We start from the raw sequence: 25,232 nt of genomic DNA on the forward strand, positions 1-25,232 counted from the left end.
ATGAGACAGAGGGTATAAGCAAGAGATAGCCACACACAAATGTAGAAATGTAAATGTAATTATTTGTGCATTCAAAGCAACGCACCATCCGTGTCTGCTATCTGTCACAGCCAAAGCATGCCGAGGTGCCTGTGGTTGAATACATTACAATACATTACAATTACATTACAATGCATTACTGTTGCAACCCCACTTCTCCCGCAGACTCTCACGCATTGTAATAAACTGACACTTGTTTCACACCAGCTGCTTTCCAAGAGTCTGTGTCAGGATAATTAGGTAGAAATCCAATTATCACAGAGAGCGGAGCTAGCAGAAGAATATCACACTGCTATTGTGTTGTAATTTCAGGCTTCCGTCATCTGAGACGCCTGCGATAAAGAAATCAGATCGTCTGCCTTTTTTGGAGTGTTCGCTTGCTGTGAGTGTTTGCACATTTACTCGAGATGGCACTTTGTTTATCCATTGAGACATTTGAAGTATTTATGTATGGTTGGAGTCTTAAGAGACATTGAAAACATTAGAGTTAAATCATCGACAAAGAGCAGCTTTATCGCTATCAGCAGTGTTCATTTTGTCGACTAAAACCATGACGAAAAATGTTCAACGACTACCCTTTATCGTTAACGAAAACGAAAGAAAAGCTAAATAGAAAATAAGTTATGATGACTAAAACTTAGACTACATAATTACAACCAGAAACCGTTTCTTTACTAGCTAAAATACATCATTTTATTTATGGTTGCACTCAGGTGTTGTGTCTGAAAATAGCATGTCTACAAGCTCACAACATGTCGCACTGTGGGGCATTGTGAGCTTGTACATCGGTTCTTTTCAGCATGCAAGCAAGTGTAAAATCTGACACCATCAAGGCCCGCCACAATAGTCCACTTGCCAGAATGTGAACCCCAGCATTTTGAGTACCCTAACGTTTTATGTTGAGTATGGGTCCCCAGCATTTAGTGTCAAACTAGGGGGTTTTCATGATTCTGATCCATTCCATTCCTTCTGCATTAAAACACTTGTTGGACTAAAAACGGCTGTCATCACAAATGTTATGAGGTCAGCACATTTGGGCAAGTGGGAACCAATACTCAAGATTTCTAACAGAACTTTAGGGTACTCAAAATGCCCGGGTTCACAATGGGGCTCTATGGGCTGGCAAGTAGACACAAATATTCTTTGTAGACTAAATCAACTGTAGATAACTTAGGTGGTTATAAAGGCACATAGAGAAGTGCTGTAATGTCTGTGTCATAATTCATTATAACCAATGTGTATGACATGGAATAATGTCTTATAAACATCAATAATATGATATAGCAGGACTTTGAGACCTTTAAGTAAAGTGGCAACATTCTTTAATGGTTATTAGCAGTTGTATAATTTTATACCATATAGCATGACTTTGTATTAACCTTTGAGTAAAATGACAAAACTTTGTATAATATGCTATAGCATATTATTGATGTTTATAAGACATTTTTCCATTTAATAAACACATTGGTTATAATGCATTATGACACAGACATTAATATAAAGTGTTACCGAAGAGTTTTCCTCTCATCCACTAAAATGGAGGGGGGCCACTTTGGATGACGTCCCAACCGGAAATGACATCGAATGTTGCCCAATGGTCACTCCCAGCCTGTGGAGCGTGGATGGATAGGACGGAGACCTCTCGGAGTGTTAACTGTTGTGCCTCCTCTGGCGGCTGAATTGTCCCCGTGGGAAACAGTGGAAATTGTTTGGTTTCTTTCTTTAATCGTTTACTGTCAAGGTGTCCTCTCCTCACAATCAGTATGCACAAACACAATGACATCATTGTGTTATAATAATCCTTGCGACCATTTCAGTGTATAGAGGCCTTATTTTCGCCGCTCTCATCTTCATTAGTGACACTGTACACAAGATGACACTCACATTGTACGATATTTGCAGCACATGAACACCATATTGTGTTCTATTATCATACTCACCTCCACGTCCTTGATGTTTAGTGCCGAGTCCACGTCGAAGCAATCCATCCAAATTTGTTATTTAAATAGATTTTTCCCCAGCGTGGTATATCACGTCAGTCTGTGAGCTTTTGTACTTAAATTGTATACCATTCCACCGCATGCCTCAATGCTAAGTGTTACATTAGATTCCACTTAAAGCACCTGAACATGATGATTGCTCCAAACCGTTCTCCTTGAAGTCAATATAACCTCTCTCTCTCTCTCTGTGTGTGTGTGTGTGTGTGTGTGTGTGTGTGTGTGTGTGTGTGTGTGTGTGTGTGTGTGTGTGTGTGTGTGTGTGTGTGTGTGTGTGTGTGTGTGTGTGTGTGTGTGTGTGTGTGTGTGTGTGTGTGTGTGTGTGAAAGAGAGAAAGAGAGAGAAATAAAGAGAAAGGTGAATTCATCAGCAGCATAGCTCATTGCCATGTTTTGCTGGCCATGGTGATTGCTTCACTCATTTGTGAATTCAAAATTTGTTCAGTTCTTTGTCTATTATCTGCCAGATGGTACAGAGAGCATGACAGACGTGACATGGTTAAGGAGAAGCACAGGCTTTGTATGTGAATACAAACATGTGCAGGGCCATATAAGCTCATGCCAAGGTGCTATATATCAACGTATTATCCGCTGTCATCTCTTTTTTTCTGGCCCTCCTCATTATATGCCCTTACAAAAGCATGCTCTCATCATCTCTGGTGTGTGTGCGCGTGTGTGTGCGTGCGCGTGTGCGTGCGCGTGCGTGCGTGCGTGTGTGTGTGCGTGCGAGAGGGAGAGAGAGAGAATTGAAATCGACTGCAATTATGTAATCACAAAATCAATCATTAATCGCGTGTCAGCTGCTTTGTATTTGGACTGGGTTGTGTGATTGAACACATTTATTGTGTCACCTCCACATTTGTCACATCTTTTCGTCCATTCACACTGTTTTGTGCTGCTGTGCCAGACAACTGAAGAGGTGCTCTCTTCACCTTGACCACAATTTGGACAGTTTAAAGAATCATAGTTGGCGAAGACTTCTGGGAAAATACCTCACAATGTATTGCAACTCGTTGTGAGCTTACAGATTGGCTATTTTCGCCGGAATGATTTGGTGTAGAATGTAGATGATACTAGACATAGGGACATTGCTGTTTCCACCACTCAAAAAGGAAGGGGCCAACTCAATTTTGAGAATGTCATTAGGCAAGGCAAAAATGTTCTTTAGTTTATTTGGGCTTGTTTACCAAGTGTAGTTTATTTGGGCTTGTTCATTTAGTGTAGTTTATTTGGGCTTGTTTCTAAAGTGTAGTTGTTTATTTGGGCATGTTTATTGAGTGTGGTTGTTTATTTGGGCTTGTTTCTGTAGCACTGTCTCTTTAAGGGTAGTGCATAAAAGGGGTGACCAGGTTTGAGGCCTCATGTTTAGCCAGAAGCCTGATTTGAGTGTTTGTTGGGGACCTGGAGAGTGGAGACATGAGGTCACAGCCCATTTGCAGCACATGAACACCATATTGTGTTCTATTATCATACTCACCTCCACGTAGGGATACGGAATACTATTTGCTTTGCACATGGACTGAACTTAGTCGTGAAGAAGGCATTAGTGTCAACGCCTGGCCTGGAAGACCTGCGCACCAGGTCACGAAGAGGTGTCACTTACTTCAAGACCAACACTAGAGCTAAAGAGATGCTGGAACTAGTGCAGAAGACGAATAAGAAACCAGTCCTGAACTGATGCAGGAGGTGGACACTCGCTGGAACAGCACCTACCTCATGTTCCAGCGTCTGTATGATGAGAGGCAGGCAGTGGGGGGCCACTCTTTCCACTATCACAAATGATGTGCCACCGCTGTCCTCGGAGGATTACGAAACCATGGCTGCATGCATACAAGTCCTTGGCCCATTTTATATGGAAACAGTTGAATTGTCTAAAGAAAAGAGAGTCTCCGGATCAATGGCCATCCCAATGGTAAAAATGTTGCTTCACAATCTGTTTTCAAATCGCTGGGGGTCAGCAGCAGGCCACAGCAAAACTACTGGGAGAGAACCTGATGCATAAGATGAAGGCCTGGAGACCCAGACACAAACGAGCCTTGCAACACTGCTGGACCCTATAGGTTCAAAACCCTAGGGTTCAGTGGTCCGGGTCGTGCCCAGAACCAAGTCAGAAGACTGACTGGAGAATGTGCAACTGTCATAAGTGCAGCATCAGCACCACCACCAGAAGAACGGCCATCTACATCAACACAACCAGCAGATGCAGCCACAGGTAATATTCAATTCAACTTTATTAGCAGACTCATGAATGGGTATTGATAAAATGTAAAAATTGTAAACTTTCAGTCGGTAATTAATTAGTACTAATTACTGTTATGTTTTGTCTTTCAGATGATGGCCTGTGGGCACTTATGGACCGGGAGGCTTCTGAAGCAAAGATGTCACAAGGAATGTCACAGAAGATGCAACAGTGGAGGTGCAGAGATATATGACGGATCCACCACTGGAAAGAAAAGAAGACTCCATGGTTTACTGGGCTGACCATAAACATGTGTATCCAAACTTATATGTACTGGCAATGACATTGCTGTGCATGCCAGCCACATCTGTACCCAGTGAACGTGTCTTCTCAAAATGTGGAGAAGTTGTAAGTAAAAAAAGAAACTGGCTAAAGCCAAAAATAAATAAAACTCTTTGACTTACACAAGCATACCGTATGCCATTTTTTCTCCCACCACATCCTGTTTCCCACGCACACTTTGCCATAACACGATACACATCAATCTTTATTTGTATAAAGAACAAGATATTCAGTCTTTGTATATTTTATTTATATAATGACAACACAATACACATCAATCTTTATTTGTATAAAGAACAAGATATTCAATCTTTGTATATTTTATTTATATAATGACAATACACATCAATCTTTATTTGTATAAAGAACAAGATATTCAATCTTTGTATATTTTATTTATATAATGACACAATACACATCAATCTTTATTTGTATAAAGAACAAGATATTCAATCTTTGTATATTTTATTTATATAATGACACAATACACATCAATCTTTATTTGCATGAACAAGATATTCAGTCTGTGCATGTACAGCCTATACAGTATACACAAACCTGTCTAAAAGCCTCTAAGCCAGGCCAGACTAATAGACTGCAGTCTAACATTTTGCCAGCAGATGTCACTATTCACTGAAGCTTCAAAGCTCCTCACTTCTCTGCAGCCATGCGTCCTTGACCAATGTAAGCCCTTGATGTATTCTATGTTGATCACGTTGCCATAATGTTGAGTACTTTGCCTATGTTCTAGTCTGAATCTAGTGTATAATGCCAAGTGAGTAATAATCTGTATGTGTAGCCTATATACACATCCATCCTGTTGCCATTATGTTCTGAGCTATATCTGATTTTACAGTACTTGTCATTTATATGGTCCCTTATTGTTTAATAGTGGTGCTAATGTATTCCCTTTCTTTACCTTGTTTATAGAAACCACGGTTTCATGGAGAAATAAACTACCACATTGTTGGAGAGGACGTATAGGGCCTTAGTCTTGACAGGTGTGAAAAAATCACACTTAATATTTGTGTATAAAGACGAGAATCTACACTATAGCTGAATATAGGACTCAAGGGGCTATAGCGACCCTCAAAAATAGCCATGAAAGGACATAAATATTCTGTGTGTGTGTGTGTGTGTGTGTGTGTGTGTGTGTGTGTGTGTGTGTGTGTGTGTGTGTGTGTGTGTGTGTGCGCGCGCGTGCGTGCGTGCGTGCGTACGGGTGAAAATATTTAAAAAGAACAGCAGGTGGCAGCATTGTCCTGCCAGAGAACAAAATGGTTCTGCAATAGAGCATATATAGGGACATAGAGTAATGGGGGGTTCTGCAACCCTGAGATGTAGCATAATACTTTATCCAGTGTTTCAGCCAGACAAGAACTTGATCCGGGCATTTTTGCATCTAAACGGGTCAATATTCATGTTTTACTTTTAGACTTTGTGTCTTTATTCTAAATGTTAAATCAACTTTATGTCCCATTTATATGATAAACAAAAACCCAGCCAAAGTCATATAAATAAATAGCCTTTTAGCTCTCTGTGTGTCCGGAGTCTGTCCCATCCCAATGATCCCATTCAAGCAATTAATTACACAAAACCTAAATATGAGAATATTCAAGCCACATCCCATACGCCTACAATAATCCTGGGATGTGCTATTGTGATCTCGCGTGAAGTCACGCGAGCGGCGAGATTAGCATAGTGACCGGAGATGCCAGGTATTACATTGTTGTGCTAAAGGCTAGCCTTCAGTCATACTGTACACGTTGCGATAGAACATACCGTCCCAGGTAATAAAAGCCATTTTTTATCTATATTTTTTAATTCGTCAAATTTTACCATTACTACTGTAACAGAAAATAATTATTGCTCTCCACTGCCAGCCAGTGAATGTGTATAGCTGTTAGCAAACTGATGCTAGTTGAAATGCTAACACCTTATTGTTTATTATGGCTGTATCTGGTGCTGATTTGTTGGGCCATTAATTAACGCCATTTGTAGCTGAAGTGAATTTTCAATTAACATTAATTAGCCATAATAACGTTAGCTTCGTTCAAGCCAAGATTGTATACATTTCATTGTTTTGTACTATATTAAAAATTATAGTAGAGAGAGAGAGTTGTACATTTCAAGGGAATAAATTGAGTCAATTTTATTATTTCAATATTTGCAGTCCATGTTAATGTGTTCTATTCCATTGTACACGTTACTGTACTGTTGGTCAATCTCGTTATCATATTTTAGTCTGTCATAGGTAGCTTGTTACTGTAGCACGTAGCCATGTCACCCTGCTGTTATGTGCTTTACAGTCCTGCTTGTGCTTTCAATGCATGCGTGTTTCCTCACTCTCCAGTTCATTTAAACCCTGCCATTCAGGTCCTATAATTATCTCTCCTTGTTATTAACACATGTCTACAATTCATCTGGCTCAATATCAATGGAATCGTGCTGTACTGTACTGTACTGTACTGTACTGTACTGTACTGTACTGTACTGTATGTTGGCTTTGTAAAGTTTACTGTTGTCTCTGAGTTATAAGGTCTAATGTCCTTCCTAAGTTCCTTACTTGCCCATTAACCGTGTCAGCCCTTGCCTGTCTGTACAGCCACAGCAGACAATCTTTTTTGTCTCAGGTGTAAATACTTTTTCATCAATGAATCATGATGAATTTCATTGATACTTTATAGAATAGAATACATTTATCTCATATTATGGTACGTAAATATGTAAATATTCCCCTTAAGATACAGTATGTGTCACGACTCATGGGGAAAACTTGAGAGAATAGTAGTTTCCATTACGACAGATTGGAAATAACGCCATACTTGACATTTAACCACTTGAACCACAGCGTCCCTATTCTGGGGGGAACATTCACATTCACTAAAAATAGCAGATCTACAAGCTCAAATGGGTATTGTGAGTTCAAGTGGTTAAACTAAAGTGATCCTGATAAATTCAAATTATGATCAAAGACAAAGTATTCTGCGGCACCCCTGGACTTGCGTTACAGCACCCTAGGGTGCCACAGCACCCACTTTGAGAACCAGTGGTGTACACGGTAGGTACCTTTACTTTGAGAACCAGTGGTGTACACGGTAGGTACCTTTTCGATAGACTCCCTTGTCTGTGGCCAGACAAACAAGGGACAACCAATGCAACTATCGTCACAACTCCTTGCAAGTTTCAAGCGCAATACATCAATGCAACTCCTTGCAACTGCCTTTGGGAATGGAGTTGCATTGGTGTGGACTGGACTGGCTTTAACAGCTAATTGAAATAATCAATTGAAAAATGATCGATAATTGATGTATAATTGATTTGTAAATAGAAATTGATCCCTTCTTTAGGCATGATGCCATTATAGGCAGAACGTTTCAAAACATTTCAAAATAGATGATTCACTATTTTCACTAGTTGACACCTTTGTGCCGTTGGTATAGAAAAAAAGTATATATTTATAAATAATGCACTTGTAATAAATAGAATAATTGCCACGTTATTAATCAATAGTAGCCATAGCAACAAAGTTGTCAAAGAAATGTCCTCCTACCTCCTCATAACAGCAACAAACTTACCTTTTTGGATGTTGACCGAGAGATGTAATGCATGTATTATTCCTAAAGAGGGCACTGTTACCCAAGCTAGGCATTGCCTGCTTTGCTCTCTAGTCTAGTGTGGCAGATGTTGATTAATAAGCACATAAATTAACTGTCCAGTGATCGGTTCATTTCCATGCTGGTTCGTGCTAAATTGATGCTATTTTTAACTTGTGACTGTGATAGCTGATAGTTTTTCAAACCCTGACATATCCCTCTCCCTCCATTCTGTAGATGGAATTTAAATTTAATTCTGTTTGGGGGCTGCTGTGGAGAACTCTTGTCATTTAGATTATTCATGCCATGATAGAACAAAGTCCTAATTGGGAGGATTGAAAAAATATATAGCTAAAAGCTAAATCATCAGCAGAATAGAATAGTTACAGTTTTTGACTATACTGTGTAAATTTGCCTTTGGCTTCATTGTGGTTGTATGACAAAAAAGACTGAAACATGATGCATTCTCATAACAGGAAGATGGGACAGTTATTCCTCTGTGGTCTGTCCAGTGTCCACACACACTAACTGGAAACTGCTTGTAAATATTGGTAGTTGCACGGTTGCTTATTTTGGCCTGTGTGTAAGGTTGATAATGTTTAAAGTTTACTTTAAACCAGTGGTTCTCAAACAATTTCACATCAAGGATCCCAAAATGAATGTCTAGGGCCAGTCCTCATCTGAAAATATTTTATGCCAGGGACCCCCCCCCCCACACACATAGTGCATACAAGATATTTGTGTTGTGAAATGTTTAAAAAAAATATTCCACATTTTTCACATTTTCTTTCAAGATATTTTAGAAAATAGCAGATTGCAACACATTGTGAGCTTGTATGATAGATCCCTTTCGCAAAACCTGGCAACACAGCATGCTGTGGTCAGTTCAGCTGGTACACAGAGGTCAAGGGGTCAAGTAAGACACACTCATGCACTTCCTGTTCTCAGAGCTCATCTCCCAGCAATCTGTAATTTTATACTGGGTGACAGAGACGGACGGATCTGGTTCGTGTTGGCTGTTGGGCCATTATTTCATTTTATTTAAATATATATCGTCATTGTTGGATGGAAATCTTGTCATGGATGTAATTGGAAAAATAACCTGTGTTCCAATGGATCCATTGTAGTCATTTTATAATTCTTTTCATTGGTTCAATATCTATAAAATCCACAGACGGACCTTTAACGACACTTCACTGTAAAAGATTTTCAAAAACATGTACAATTTCGCAATGCGTCACGTCGGCTATTTTGAAACTTTTGTGCAAAGTAGGATGATAATTTAGTAGGTCGATAATTTACGAAGAAACATGAAATGTTGCAAAATGTATATATGAGGTTTCTGTCCGACATCAACAATATGTGATCCAAGTTAAATGTGTTATTTCCATTTGCGAGGATTAGGAACCTTTTAGGGTAGAAATATTTTTGTGTTTATGTGAATATTTTACAGATGCAAATCATGCAACGATATCCCCTATTTCAGTGCTATAAATGTTTTATTCCTAAGTTATGGTTATTGTTAGAGCTGGAGATATTAATTCAGTGTTATCACATTTATCATATTCATGGACTGATATCCATATAGCATGTGTCACTCTCTGTATTTTTGTGTTTCTCCTAAACGTTCTTATTTCTCTGTCTTCAGTGGACTTATAACACAGTTTAAAGGAAAATAAATAGATGATTTAGTGATTTGGCTGGCTCTTATACTCTACTTTACTTTTTACTCCATTCGGAGATGCATAAGACAATAAGCATATATTTTATCATTTCATTGTGACTTTGGACTTTTCATTGTTCATTCAAATATTGTCCTATTAGGCCCAGACTGCTGGCCTATCAGTGCGGGCACCTTGGCTACATTGCCACCGTGGTTCAAGTCCTGATCCTGACGGCCTTCGCTCCTTGTCATATAGAGCGCCGAAGTCCTGACGTTACTTGCTCATCCCCTGTTTCACGGAAGTAATTTCTCTTTGGAGAATAACACACCGTCTCAGCAAAACTGTCGGGGAGAGGTGTCTCTGTATCGCTAGTTTCTAGCGAAAATTTAACTAATTCAGCAGCAGTAACATTAGTGTTTTTTCTCAGTCAGTTGATTCTTCATATATCCATATGAGTGAAACGGCCTGGATGGTTTGTTTATTTTTCAAACACAGTTCTTATATGAGGCGATCTGAAATCCCCCTATGGGGATTACACTGCAAATATATAAAGTACATGAACCAGTGGACTTAGCGCCCTCTACCGATATTGACGTCAGACTTCTGTGCTCTATATCTCTCCCTGTTCCCTCCCTGTCTGACTCCACTTCACTATCAATCATTAAAAAAGTGTGTGTGTGTGTGTGTGTGTGTGTGTGTGTGTGGGGGGGGGTGTGGGTGAAGTGAAAATTAATCTGATTTGGATGTTCAGACCTGAACATCTCACTCATGGTCATGGTCATGGCATGAAGTCTCTTCCAGGTCAGATACTGACCACCAGGACCATCTGTCTCAGGGAACAAGAGCATGGATTTGCTTCTCCCTGAAACTCTGCTCCCTCCTCTGTGATTATGGAGGCTAATTCCTCCCAGCTCCACAGTGGTGCTTCCTGCTGCTGAAAGCCAGGGCTATGAACTCCCTGGAGATAAGCACTTGTGAGGGAGGTTAGAAAAGAATGAGAGGTCTTTCTCTCTCTCTCTCCTTCAGCTGGCTCAATAATGAACTGGGCTGCAGTGTGAGATTCTATTCTATCACAGGAAATGGTGTCTGGCCAAGAGAGGGCTGAGGGCCAGAGCTGGCCTGAGAGGAGAGGAGAGGCCTTTCTGCTTTGTAGGACAGGGTAGCACGATCGAGTCGAGTGCCAGCTTCCATGATGGGATCTATTTTAATGGCTGATATGAACATTTCAACATTTTGTGATTGTATTTTTAAACGGTCTAAACTTGTAAACCGCTTCTTCTCCTGTAGTAACCTTTTAAATGTATAAAACCACTTGAAGGTAGATTGTTGAATTGTGTCTGTCACAGTGTCACAGTGATGAAAATAGCCTGCATCCTGCATCCATAGACTCACTAAATTGAGAGGACGCAATCATGTCAACCTCTGGGGGTCCTGGGTTGGTAGTTGAAGTAGGACTCATAAAATGTCCCTTAGACCCATCTAAAAGATCACCCCTGGGTCCCAGGACGAATTACTACAGTGAAAACCTATTTACATCACTGCTACTCATTAAGAGTTTAGGGAAAACGTGACAAAATGGAGACATAACAAATATTGTGTTGTGGATTACACTTCTCCGTAACGTTGTGCGTAAGTCTGGGACAGTACCGAAGGAGTGACAGACCGGGATGATGATGATGATGGTAGAGGTAGAAGATGGCTGGATGGATGAACCTTCGGTAGATGAATAAGAGTAAAGAAGGAAAAATTGTCTACATTGTAATCATCTATTCTAGTTATATATTAGGATATTTTTGCAATCCTTGATTGTGTGTCTGCCAAAAGTCAGTCACAGGGTGTGTGTGTGTGTTTGTGTGTGTGTGTGTGTGTGTGTGCGTGTGTGCTCTGCTCACGGTGTGATGTTGTCTTTCAGCAGAATATGTGTTGACTCTGCTGTCTTTTCCTCTGAAGCAAACTTCAAAGCAATAAACACTGAACAGCAACTCCACTGTTGGCCTAACAATAGGCTGACCTATTTGTGTCATCTACCTGTCTGTCCGTCCATCTGCGTTCGTCTTACGAATTATCTCTGACTGACCTGTGTCTGTCTATTTATTAATCTATCTCTATCTAGTTTGTCTATATGTCTGTCAATCAGTTTGTCTGTAACTGGGTGTGGTTTACATACATAATCTTCATGTTCATGTCATGTTCAGAATACAGAGAAACCTAATGTCTCAAACACTTAACTGGCTTAGCTAAAACGTCTCTTTACCCACTGAACACTCCTTGGTGTTGTAATGTTGATGAAGAAACTAACTTATTCTATGTTTCTAATTGGACAAGGGCATCGGTGAAAACCGAAAAACAAATGCAAAGCAGTATAGCTGAGAACTGTTGCCTACAAGCTGGAATCCAATGTCCCGTCTCAAACCAGTGTCCTGTCTACTCTCAAACCAGTGTCCTCCTGTCTACTCGCAAACCAGTGTCCTCCTGTGTCAAACCAGTGTCCTCCTGTGTCAAACCAGTGTCTTCCTGTCTCAAACCAGTGTCCTCGTGAAGAGTTATGGAGGAGCAGTCTGTGTCTCCTGGGACCAACCCTGACAACACCAGCCAGCGTAATGGAGAGGAGGTAAACTGGTCCAAAGAAGGCAATATCAATCATACTTACATAATGCATTGGATTAAATGTAAAAATAGAAAATACAACATTTCTAATGCTGATTGCTAATTCAGAACAATACCTACAGAACAGTTGTTTGGAAAGTTATGAATAAAGTCTGTACAAAGGCGATCATTACCTGACTCTCCCAAATGTGTTCCCGTTCCCTCCAGAAGCCCCGTCGGGGGGGCAACTGGTCCAAAGACAGGAAGAGGAAGAAGCCGGTGAAAGACAGCAATGCCCCCAAAGCTCCGCTGACTGGCTACGTTCGTTTCATGAACGACAGGAGAGAACAGCTGAGAGCCGAACGACCCGACGTTCCCTTCCCAGAAATCACCAGGATGCTGGGGAACGAGTGGAGCAAGTTGGGTGCCGATGAGAAACAGGTTGTGTGTGTGTGTGTGTGTGTGTGTGTGTGTGTGTGTGTGTGTGTGTGTGTGTGTGTGTGTGTGTGTGTGTGTGTGTGTGTGTGTGTGTGTGTGTGTGTGTGTGTGTGTGTGTGTGTGTGTGTGTGTGTGTGTGTGTGTGTGTGTGTGTGTGTGTGTGTGTGTGTGTGTGTGTGTGTGTGTGTGTGTGTGTGTGTGTGTGTGTGTGTGACCTTTCCTCTTCTCTCCTGCACGTCCTGTTCCCACCTCTCTCCTCTCCTATGCTCTCCTCCCTCATGGTGACTCCTCCGTTTCTCCTCTCTCTCTCTCTGTGCAGCGTTACCTGGACGAGGCTGAGAGAGACAAGGAGCGCTACATGAGAGAGTTGGAGAAATACCAAAAGACTGAAGCCTACAAGCATTTCACCAGGAAGGTTCAGGAGAAACAGAAAGCCAAAAGACAAAGAGGAGGTGAGTGGGTCAAGAAGAATACATTTGTCACTTCACTGACACAGTAAATTCCATATCCTGTTCAGTCATTGGGCATCACTCGCCAGCTGCTATTGATAGACAGCATGAACGAGTATAAAAGTGACGTTGAACCTCACTTCAGTTCAGCCTCACTTTACATTATTTGGATTATGTTGACAAATCCAGGCCTTGAAAGGTCATGGATACAGTTTAATTTATTTCAGTCTCTGAGATCGGGGTTTTTTATGCACTGAATTATACCTAGATTGCAGAGATAAAATAATCTCTTTTATTTAACATGCCAAAAGTTGAGTCTCAGTTATCTTGGAGCTCATCAGACCATGCTATGATAACACACCTGCTCTTAGTTTGATACACTATTAATAGCTTGATATAAATCTGAAACACAGATGTGATAAAGGCCTCCTCTTGGGTGTGTGTGTGTGTGTGTGTGTGTGTGTGTGTGTGTGTGTGTGTGTGTGTGTGTGTGTGTGTGTGTGTGTGTGTGTGTGTGTGTGTGTGTGTGTGTGTGTGTGTGTGTGTGTGTGTGTGCGTGCACGCTATATTCCTCTGTCATTACTTACTCCATTCTTCTGTCTCTATGCCTTCCTTCCTCTCCAGATGGTGGGCACCAGGTAGCCAACGAGGGGCTGCACGAGGTGAGCACTTAAGACCACGCTAACCAATCAGAATCACAATTTCCCGCTTCTTTTTTCTTCTTTTCTTCAAGTATTTAATTGTGCTTGGCTCTTTGTCTCTCGCGTACTGTACAATCCCACTGGACAGTGTGAGACTTTGACTAGTACGATATTGACAAAAACATTATATTGTGACATTTTCCCAACATATTGCTATAATTATGCCATTAAGAGGCCAGCACTATAACGCACCTAAATGTAGCTCTTCTAAAGAGGCTGAGACGAGTTCTGTAATTTGTGGACAATAGAACTATCCAAACGGCAACACAAATGAAGTGTGACAGGTAACTGTTGATCAGAGTAACAGCTGCTGTCACATTGCATACCAATCAGTTGCGATTAGTTGGGCGCTCAATGTTCCCCCCAGAATAGCGGGAACACGGCATTCTAGCCGTGTTCTAGCAATCACCAGATCCCCAAATCTCTCTGACTTTGTTTATTTCTCTGCATCTCTCTCTCTTTCCCTGGTATTTCACATTAACAAGTCACTGTTGCATCTCTAAAGCCGGCTTTCTGCCCCGTGTTTGTGTGTGTGATGCAACGCCCTCTGGCCTGTGCCGAGTGTATAATGGGGTTCTATTAAGTTAAGTAGTGTAATTAAGGCATTTCCTGCTGTAAATCTCTGACAGTATTCCAGCAGAGCTGAAGGTGACTATTATAGAGGTTGAGAAATCTGGACAGGGGTGTTCTTTAGAGAGCACTGAAAGCAGATTGCAGTGGAGATGAGATCAGAATAAATAAAATATCAGATCAAACTTGCGTTACTCCTCCTGAGAGGAATTTCAGTTGTTGCAGAAGTCAGTAGCAGAACAGAGATGCAAAATTCTTTGGTGTTTTTTTGTATTTTCTATCCCCACAAAGACCCATTTTTGAACAATCATGCTTTCTCATCCTATAGGCCATGGGGATTTTATGTAAATTCTATGTAAAAACAGTTCATCTGATTTGGTCGTACGGCTGACGTCAGCCCTGCCGCCCTACTTTGCATAATTCCTTCCTCTCTGCAGTTCTCCTCCCCCTCTTCAGTTCTAAATTTGCATATCCTCCAGAGAAAAAGTTTGTTGACAACGGCCACCATTACTGGTTTTCGCGACTAAATGATATCATGTCTAAAGCTAAGGGTAAATCATCTGTAAGGTCCCATAAATGTGCAGTTGTAGACTGTATCAACCAAAGCAATACTACTCATACAGTTACGGCTCAAGAGGACATAAAAGCGGAGTGGCTTCATTTTATTTTTAACGGCAGCGTTCCTTCAGTGGTCAAGCCAAGTCTTTTTGTGTGTCAAAATCACTTTGCGGTGGATTCTTATGAAAACTTGGCGATGCATATGGCTGGTTTCGCAGTAAGCAGGCGTTTGAAGCGGGGAGCAATTCCAACAATCCGTCAGTTAACTGTAAGTAACTGCAGGGTCAATAGGTCCTACTCAGACGGACAGACAGACACACATTGCTGGGCATATAGGCGACGGTGTGCCACCGCTCAAAAAGATGACACGATGGTTTGCTTCATAATTCACGTATAAGATGTGAAACTCTGTTAGGCTTTGGTTCAACACAGACTTTTTTTTTTTGCATGAATCTAAAACCTCAAAGGAATAAAGTAACGGTCTCTCTTTCTGTCATCAGAAGGACATGGAGGGTAAAGACAGATCCGTATTTGACATTCCTATCTTCACTGAGGAGTTTCTCAACCACAGCAAAGGTACAGAGTGCTACAATATGACTCAGCTGTGTGTGTGTGTGTGTGTGTGTGTGTGTGTGTGTGTGTGTGTGTTACCAGTAATGTCCAATATACTGTAATATATACTAGATCTGTGTGTGTATATATTAGCGACCGAAAGTCTACAGACATTCATGCCACGAAACGATGAATGCGTTTGAATTATTTATTACTATGTTTTAAGGGGAGTTCTGGACCAGCCGTTCTCTTACCGTAATATAATGACAATATATCCATTGATCACTGGACTCCATGCTGAGGCTGAGTTTACATCTGTTTTTTTGTGGGGGAAGAATTGCACCACTCAGTTCACACGGGTGTGATTTTTTTTATCCCACTCTACACTCCCTCCGCCAACCTAGGGGGAGCAACGGACTGGCATCATGCTTCCTTCAATGCATGAGCGTCCAAGCCACTTCTTTTCACCTTTCCCCGGTTGAACGTAGCGCGTGGAAGGAACACGTTATTCCACGTGTCTCCTTTCCCCTCCATCAGGCGCCCAGCTGGCCAGGGGGAGGCAGTTTAGAGACCGCGATTAAAGTGAGGGTGTGAGGGTACCTACCCTAGGTTAGGGGACATGGGAGAACAAACATGCAAACTCCACGCAGAAAGGCCCTTTCGCCAACCCCACCTAGGGTATGGGCACTGATTACGCGGAGGAGAGAACACGCCCACAGCGTCCCCAGCGGGAATCGAACCCAAGACCTTCTAGCTGTGAGGCGGCAGCGCTACAGACCGTGCCACAACTCCACAGAAAGTTGTCACTCTGTCGTTTCACCGGTTTGACCCCACCTACCTTCTTTTTTTTTTAAGATATTATTTTTGCCTATTATTGATAGATTACAGTAGTTCGACATGAAAGGGGGAGAGAGATGCGGGGGGGGGGAGACGCAGCAAAGGTTGCCGGGATCGTGACTCGAACCCACGACACGCTACTGTGGAACTCCCCTATTAAGAATGACATGTGCTACATATTATAGAAATAGTAAAATGTCTGTGTCTGCGCGTGACGCGAGTGCATTACATGAGTGTGACTTACACACATGCATGTCTGGGAAGTTCCTGTGTCTGTTAATATGTACACATTCCAACGTGTCTTGTGGTCCATGTGCAGCGCGCGAGGCAGAGATGCGTCAGCTGCGTAAGACCAACATGGAGTACGAGGAGAGGAACGCGGCGCTGCAGAAACACGTGGAGAGCATGAGGGGAGCCGTGGAGCGTCTGGAGGGAGACGTGCTGCAGGAGAGAGGCAGGAACGGCCTCCTGCAGCAGCACCTGGAGACCCTCCGACAAGCCCTGACCTCCAGCTTCTCCTCTGTCCAACTGCCTGGTGAGGAAGCACGGCCATTTACACTTACACCCTATACAAGGCTGTATTCTTATAATCGGTTGATTAATCCATGTTGTGCATTTACACTATACAATGACGGTGAATTAACGCAGCTTTATGTAGTTTGGGATAACATGGCTGCAGTCAACGGCTTTGACTTTTACCCCAAGAGTCTGCAAGCATATTTAAAAAGAAATAATAATAAATGTTTAAAATTGTTTAACTACGGTAATATGATTATTTTATTAAAACAGTCCATTTTCAAGTGGTCAATGGTCAGTGGTCATTTTCTGTGTTTTGTACTGAAATTTGAAAATATCATAAAGCACATTGAGCATGTATGCAAAGTGTAGTGTTAATGTATTGCTCTGTGCTGGCGGTGGTCCTACAGGCAGCGGGGAGACGCCCTCATTGGAAACCATCGACTCGTACATGAAGAAGCTTCACACCATCATCATCAATAGCCCACAGGAACATGACAACCTCATCAACACCGTGAGAGACGTGGTCAATCGCCTGGACAGGTAACACAATAAAAAAAAACAGCGCCCCCCTATGGGCAGGATGAGACATAATGGTCCAGATTCATAATTATAATCCCCTCTCACTACAGGAGTGGTTCAGACCAGCCTCTCCCGGTGGGTCCCTGACCCTAAATCTACCCAGATTATCTTGGTAGTGAGAGTTGAGCTTCATTAAACCCCATGGTTTTAAAAACATTGTTTTAAATATGGTGCATTCGAGAGCAGACTAGACACTCTTGGGGTTTTGGAGGAACCGAAACATGCCAATTTGAGTAGAGCTGATGCTGCTGAGTAAGAGCAGAGTGCAGGAGGTTTGTTCAGAAATGTTTAATTTGTCAGTCACTGTCACAACGCACCTGCATCTGAACGACGTGGATGTGCGGATATTTTCTTTGCAATGATGATGCATTTAAAACCAAAATGTTGTCTTTTTCAGATAATTGGATGGGTGGACTGACGTTCAAAGTCAAAACCGTGTCTCCAGACTGATGAAGTTCTATCACTCAAGTACTCCTGTCTGTCAAAATGTCACATAGATTTTGGTGACACTTTAATAGTGGCCTTGTTCTAGTGTATTTACGTTATTGTTACAGCAAAGTTCATTCAGAGGTGAATAACCCAATGTACGTGTATCAAACATTCAAACACTGCAAATTGTCTTACAAGCAAAAGAACATATAAGTACATTCTAATTATGCTAGATTCTTCTGAATATTTACTATTACTATTGATTACATGCTACGGCTATATTCCTCTTCCTCGAACATTACATTTATATAGGTCATTTCACAGTGTAATAACACTAGGAGAAGGCCACTGTAAAAGTATTATTTGTAATTTGTATTTATTTTTTATATTACTTTTTATGTTTTTTGTTTTGGTTTCCCCAAATGTTAACGTTAATATACCTGTAGTAGATTGTTTTTTTTATATATTAAAAGAAATGTCAGCATTGGGAAAGTTAATGATGTGAATACCGGTATATATGTTATTCACTGCTTCACTACTTGTGTGAACATGTTTCGGCGCCTGTTTATTTTGTATGGCATGTTAAAATGTTTGTTACCATTCTTTTATGTCAAATATTTCCACTACCATATTTTACCTGTATTGCACATATCCAGTATGGGTTAGTGTAAGAAATGTCTATTTCCCAAAACCTTTTCCTTTTTTTACCATTGTTAAGCTCTGTTGTGCTCATCTTTTTCTAATGTGGGAAAATGTAATTGTTTGTCTTTTCAATAAACACATTTAGACTGTACTTTATAGAAGGCCTCTTGTATAAACGTCCACTGTCGTTTGATGGATTTCTGATGTGTTTAATCTATGATTGAAAGGTCACGGTGTATTGGTTAGAAACCAATCTGCAGATAAGCTTGATGTGAACTCGGAAGAGAAAGTCGGAAAGGATGAAGTATGCATTGGCCAAAATAAAGGTAAGATTTCATCATTTTCAAATAAATGTAGTGTATTTTTCTTAAATGTGACAGAATGATGATGTAACTTGCAAAGTTGCAAAACATGAAAAGATAGCAGACCGTACCTTTTTATTGTTGAACATCCCAATGCCTTCTGTATGACAGACAAATCTCATCCATTTTGCAATGCGACAACATTTCACAATAAAAAAATAAAGTGTTCTTGGCAGAGGAAACTCACACTGTAGTATTGTTTCACAGCATGTCACAAAGTTTCTCCACAAACCCTCTGATTTCAAAGCTGCCATTTGCTTAATTCCCACATTATCGCTGCTTGGCATTGTGGTGTCTAAAGCTCCGAGCTGTTGGCTTTACGACTGTGGCTTAGAGTCAAACAGATTGGTAGAGGTTGAATTGATTGAGATGCTTGTGGTCACACCATTGATGGAATGTGGGGAGAGAAATGACTTGTTCTGTGAGACAGTTAATGGGGAGCCAGTAGCCTACACTGAAATATACATTATATACACAGTAGAAACAGTGAGTAGGCCACTACCTCCAGTCTAACTATGTTTGCCATTACCACTATTATTGCAAGGTAGGAATGGCATGAAATGTAATGGGGGAAGTTATTGCTTAGACTACTAATGTTATTAAGTTTTGAGCTCTGATATTAGAGACCCCCCCCCCCCCCCATTTTCCTATTTCCTCTGCTGCTGTTGCCCATTTCCTCTTTGCCAGCTGTGACTTCCTATCCACAACAGCCCACACGTGGGTGTGAGCAAGGTTATAATGGATTTGGATTTTTCATTATTGTTAAGTTTTAGTTAGTAACCTATTTTCTTTTCCTAATTCAGTTTATTTCGTTTTTATTTCTGTGAAAACGCTTAGTTTTAGATTGTTTGGCCCTTTTCAATCCTGCACCTGACAAATAAGGTGACGGAAAAGGGCCAGAGTAAGTATTGTGTAATAAAAACTCAAGAAAAGATAGCATTAAAAAAAATATATATATATATATATATATTCAGTTGCCTATGCGTATAAATAAACTAAAACTAAGGGCATTTGTTTTACATCACATAATCAATATGTGTTAGACTTTAATATATTAGCGCCCCTCACTTCACACGGGTCTGATTTTAGTTTTGGTAGTTTTAACTATAATAACCTTGATCTGGAGGCCAGTTTGTACGTTTTTATATCTAATCATTAATCAACCAATCATTAACCCCCCCCCCCCCCCCCCCCCCCTGTTTTGAGTATGTGGACTTCACAAAATCAATAATGCAGGGTTATTCTCTGACATGAATTGCTTTATTAAGATTGTAATTTAATTTACTAGTAATTAATTTTTAGCTAAAAGTTTGATTTCCCCAACTGAGATAATGGGGTGAAAGCCACGCCTCCATCGCAGTCAAAACAGTAGTAGTGTAATATTGATTTTGGAGTTTTCTAGTAGTGTATGTAGTGTGGAATTGCCAATCCGTGTTATTTCACTGTGGTGGACTATGCACACACATTGCCATTTTTACATTAATGGCCAGCTTGTTTTGACAGCAGGAGAGGACGGACTGCAACAGGGAGAGATAGAAAGATCGAGTGAGGGGGATGTGGAAAGAAAATGAACAAAGGTGGCAAGAAGGAGCATGCCAGTGAAGGATGGGGAAAAGGCACAGATTATGTGATGGATGTAGAGCGAAGCGAAAGAGGCAGGAAGGGAGGAGATTGTAACAAGTAAAGGGTGGATGGGGGGGGGGGGGGATGAAGGAACAGAGTTGGAGAGTGGGCATTAAGACCAATGGAGGGAAGGGAGGTGGAAGGAGAGGGGAAGGAAAGGTGAGAGGGAGGAGGGGTGGTTGGATGGAGAAAAGGATGGAGTGACTCAGGGAGGGACAATGAGTCAGCCAGCCTTCACATGCTGAGCTGGCCAGCCTCTGTTTTACCCTCCTGTTTTTCTCCATCTCACTCTCACTAGCTGTGACTGTCCTCCACCTTTTTGTCCTCCAAGCTATCTGTTTCCCATCTCTATATAGGCCTATTGCCCTCCCCCCCCTCTCTCTCTCTCTCTCTCTCTCTCTCTCTCTCACTTTCCAAGTTTCCATCTGGGACATTTTATAAACCGTGTTTGTTTTCTCCCACACGTTGGAATGGATGAAAAAACAAACTCAGCAGAGTTGAACAAAGTCTACAAGTTTCAATCACACCAGATAATGTCTGGTATGTTTTCAAACTAGGAAACAAACAATCCAGCAAATATTTATCCCGCATACTAGGTGGCTACTGTTTGCAAGAAGAAAGATGATGGTAAAATCCAAACAGATAAAAAGCACATTTCAGAAGCTAACAATTCTAATAAAAATAAAAATAAACCTTTAATACAGGTTCATGTAGTTGAGTCACCTTTTATACACGATAAAGCACATGGTGCAGTGCACAGCTGCTGAACGAAACATTTCCTGCATAGGTTTCTTTTGTTTTCTTTTGGCCCTGTCAGCTATCTTTACTTCCTAAACACTGGAGTCGTGTTTCATTATTCATGTGAAACGGTGTAATTCTCTTCCACTCATCATCCTGACAGTCTATTCATCATCACTTCACAAGTGTCTCAGTAAGTAGTAACTGATCTGTGTGTGTGCGTGTGCGCGCGCGCGCGCGTGTGTGTGTGTGTGTGTGTGCATTCTTTGTGAATCTATTGTACATGTCAAATTACATCCTGTGTTTGTGTGATCTCTACAGACCATGGGAAATTAGAAGCAGCAATGCATGCCAACAGAATATACATTGCATGTTTGTGTGCAATGTGCACATAATTTTGTGTGTGAGCGCATGGTCGTGCATATGTCTGTTTTTTTGGCCAAAAGACAACCTATGTTTTTGTCTGCCTTTATTCCCTGATGGAAAAATATTTGGACAGATTGAATTCTTGTCAACATCGTCTGGTGATTGTACTGTTTGCATGTGGTGTGTGGGCGGCGGTGGCTCAGGGGTAGAGTGGCTGGATGGGAATCGCAAGGTTGCCAGTTCGAACCCAGTCTCCCCCAGAGTTAGTGTCGAAGTGTCCTTGAGCAAGACACTGAACCACAAACCTGCTCCTGATGTGCTGGTTGGTGCCTTGCATGGTTTCTGCCGCCATCGGTGTATGCATGTGTGTCTGAATGTAATGCACAATCTATGTAAAGCGCCTTGGATAAAGGCGCTATATAGATGCCTGACAAGAAAAAGGCAAATTCCCATATAATGAAAACGGGGCCCCCTACATATACTGTCAAGTTGCAATCAAGATATTTATGCATCCAGCTCACTGATGTACTATATCAAAACGAATTGCTTTTAGCTTGTTTTTTTTTAATACTGTTTTTATTAGGCATTTTTGTTCGACAATTTCAGATTAGACAGTTTTATGTAATTCAGTTAAAATAAAAATGAAAAAAATAACAGGCAATGTAAATGTTCCATGCACATACAGTATAATAAAAAGACATAAGTGTGATAATCATGAAAAAACAAAAAACAGTTAAACAATGACAAGTGTGAACAGACAAACAAAACAGACAACAGGACAGACACTCTTGCTCTCAAACTTCCAACATTGAATTAAGTAAATTAGACATTCTTTTTTTAAATAATAAAAAATAAAATAAAGAAAAAACACTCAGATCCTTTTCCTTCAGTTCCATTTCTTTCTTTCCAATTTTCTATTGTGCTATCTATTGTGTAGGAGGGGTTAGCGTGCACCTATTAAAATATTCGATGAAGGGTTGCCATGTCTGGTAGAACCTATCTTCACTCCCCCTCAATTCAAACTTAATCTTTTCCAATTGTAAGTAATGCATAACATCTTTCATCAGTGAAGTGTGAGTTGGAACCTGTGCTTGTTTCCAATTCAACAGTATCAGTCTGCGAGCCAGTAGAGTCACATATTTTACCATGTTATATTGGAAAGTAGACAGTTTGACCCCGGGCCCTGTGACTCCCATAATTGCTGTCAGTGGATCCGGGTCAAAAGGTCTTTCAACAATGTCTGACAGTGATTTAAATATACTTTGCCAATAAGATCTTAGTTTTGTGCAATGCCAGAACATATGAGCTAGAGTGGCCGGCGATTGGCCACATCTGTCGCAGGCTGGATTCACATTTGGATACATTCTGTTGAGTTTTTCCTTTGACAAATGTAATCTGTGTAATATTTTAAACTGTATAAGACCGTGCCTGGCGCATACTGAAGAAGAGTGCACAAACTTTTGAGATGTAGACCATTGCTCGTCAGTGATAGATATTCCTAAGTCGTTTTCCCAAGCAGTTTTTAAATACTCCAAGGAGGCATTATTATCCAAACATGAGAGAGAGTTATAAATAATAGAAACACCTCCTTTGAGCAGTGGGTCTGGTAGAAATATAGATTCCATTGATGAGTTGGGAGGTATGTTTGGAAATGAATCAGTGTGTTGTGTTAAAAAATGTCGTATCTGTAGAAATCTAAAGAAATGTGATTGGGGTAAATTGAATTTGCGTCGTATTTGTTCAAAGGTCGGAAATAACCCATCAATATAAAGATCTTTGAAGGAGTGAATACCATTTCTATGCCATACTTTAAATAATGAGTCAGAGAGGGACGGTAAAAAAGCATGGTTAGCGACCAGTGGTGCGCGCACAGAGCCCGGGTGCCAACCGAAATGCCTTCGTATTGAGAGCCAAATTTTGAGAGAATGCGAGACTATGGAATTCTTTGGCAACTTAGTATATCTTGAGGCCACTGGGGAAAAGATTAAAGCTGACAACGATGTTGGGGGACAACATTGACCTTCAATAAATGCCCATGTAGGCAATTGATCTTGGAGCCAAAATGAGAGTGCACGTAAATTACACGCCCAGTAATAGAGTTTGAAGTTAGGTAATGCCATTCCGCCATCTGATTTAGGCCTCTGCAAAAAATCCTTCTTTATTCGAGGGTGTTTCTTATCCCAAATGAACTTGGAGATAATTTTATCCAGATTCTTAAAAAAAGTGTTGTTAACAAAAATTGGAATACATTGGAATAGAAACAGATATTTAGGGAGGACATTCATTTTAATTATATTAATTCGGCCGGCAAGTGAGATAGGAAGGTTCGACCATTTCGTTAAGTCTTGTTCAGTACGTTCAAAAAGTTTTGTATGGTTTTGCTTGAGCAAGTCATTAAGTGCTTTGGTTACTATGATTCCTAAATATCGAAAGCTGGTTGTAACATTAAATGGGTGGGAGCCAAAAGTTTGATTGCCTTGTGTATTGATAGGAAATAAAACGCTTTTGGAAACGTTGACTTTATACCCCGAAACCCTTCCAAAACTCTCCAAGGTGGACATGATACTAGGAATTGATGTGGACGGTTTGGATATGTATAATAATAAATCGTCAGCGTAAAGTGAAACTTTATGCTCTCTATCTCCTCTGAAGATACCAGTGTAGGTGTCTGAAGCACGCAACGCAATTGCAAGCGGCTCAATAGATAAGGCAAAGAGCAGTGGTGAGAGAGGGCAGCCTTGTCTGGTCGAGCGATTCAAAGGGAAGTTTTCAGACCTGTATCCGTTTGTTTGTACAGAAGCTAATGGAGAAGCATAAAGTAGTTTAACCCAGGAAGTGAAGGTTGGACCAAACCCAAATTTTGACAGGGTCGAGAGGAGGAAGTCCCACTCTACCCTATCAAAGGCCTTCTCGGCGTCAAGAGATAACAGTATTTCCGTATCTTGGGGGGTGCTACTGGGAGAATATATAATGTTGAATAGGCGTCTAAGATTAAAAAATAGATGTCTATCTTTTATAAACCCCGTTTGATCAGTATGTATCACAGTTGGGAGCACTTTTTCCAAGCGTGTAGCCACAACTTTTGCTAAAATTTTAGCATCAACATTCAAAAGACTCAGAGGCCTGTATGAACCTGGATTAAGCGGGTCTTTATCCTTTTTAAGTAGAACAGAGATGCTAGCTTGGTAGAAAGTTGGTGGGAGGTGGCCGGCGTTGAGAGATTCATTAAACACTTTAAGTAAAAGGGGAGATATGAGTTCAGTAAATGTCTTGTAAAATTCAGAGGTATAGCCATCGGGTCCTGGGGCTTTTGAGCACTGCATTTGTGAGATTGCCTGATGTATTTCATCTAAAGTAATAGCTCTTTCAAGTTGAACCTTATGTTGTTGACTAATGGAAGGTATGTTTAAATTTTCTGAAAAAGTATCAATCAAATTAGAATCTCCTAGTGATTCCGAAGTATACAA

At 40.9% G+C, this 25,232-nt stretch overlaps 1 protein-coding gene across 1 annotated transcript; it reads left to right on the top strand.

Moving 5' to 3' along the window:
- Window positions 1-6,249: 6,249 nt before the first annotated feature.
- hmg20a (high mobility group 20A) lies at window positions 6,250-18,827 on the top strand. Its single transcript, XM_080760992.1, has 9 exons — window positions 6,250-6,346; window positions 12,345-12,427; window positions 12,631-12,843; window positions 13,160-13,292; window positions 13,914-13,951; window positions 15,619-15,694; window positions 16,827-17,042; window positions 17,434-17,566; window positions 18,003-18,827. The coding sequence occupies exons 2-9, from the start codon at window positions 12,362-12,364 to the stop codon at window positions 18,004-18,006; spliced, it is 879 nt and encodes a 292-aa protein (XP_080617118.1). The 5' UTR covers window positions 6,250-6,346; window positions 12,345-12,361; the 3' UTR covers window positions 18,007-18,827.
- Window positions 18,828-25,232: the final 6,405 nt, after the last annotated feature.

This window comes from Protomyctophum bolini (assembly GCF_963924005.1).
Source record: "Protomyctophum bolini genome assembly, chromosome: 4".
NCBI lineage: Eukaryota > Metazoa > Chordata > Actinopteri > Myctophiformes > Myctophidae > Protomyctophum > Protomyctophum bolini.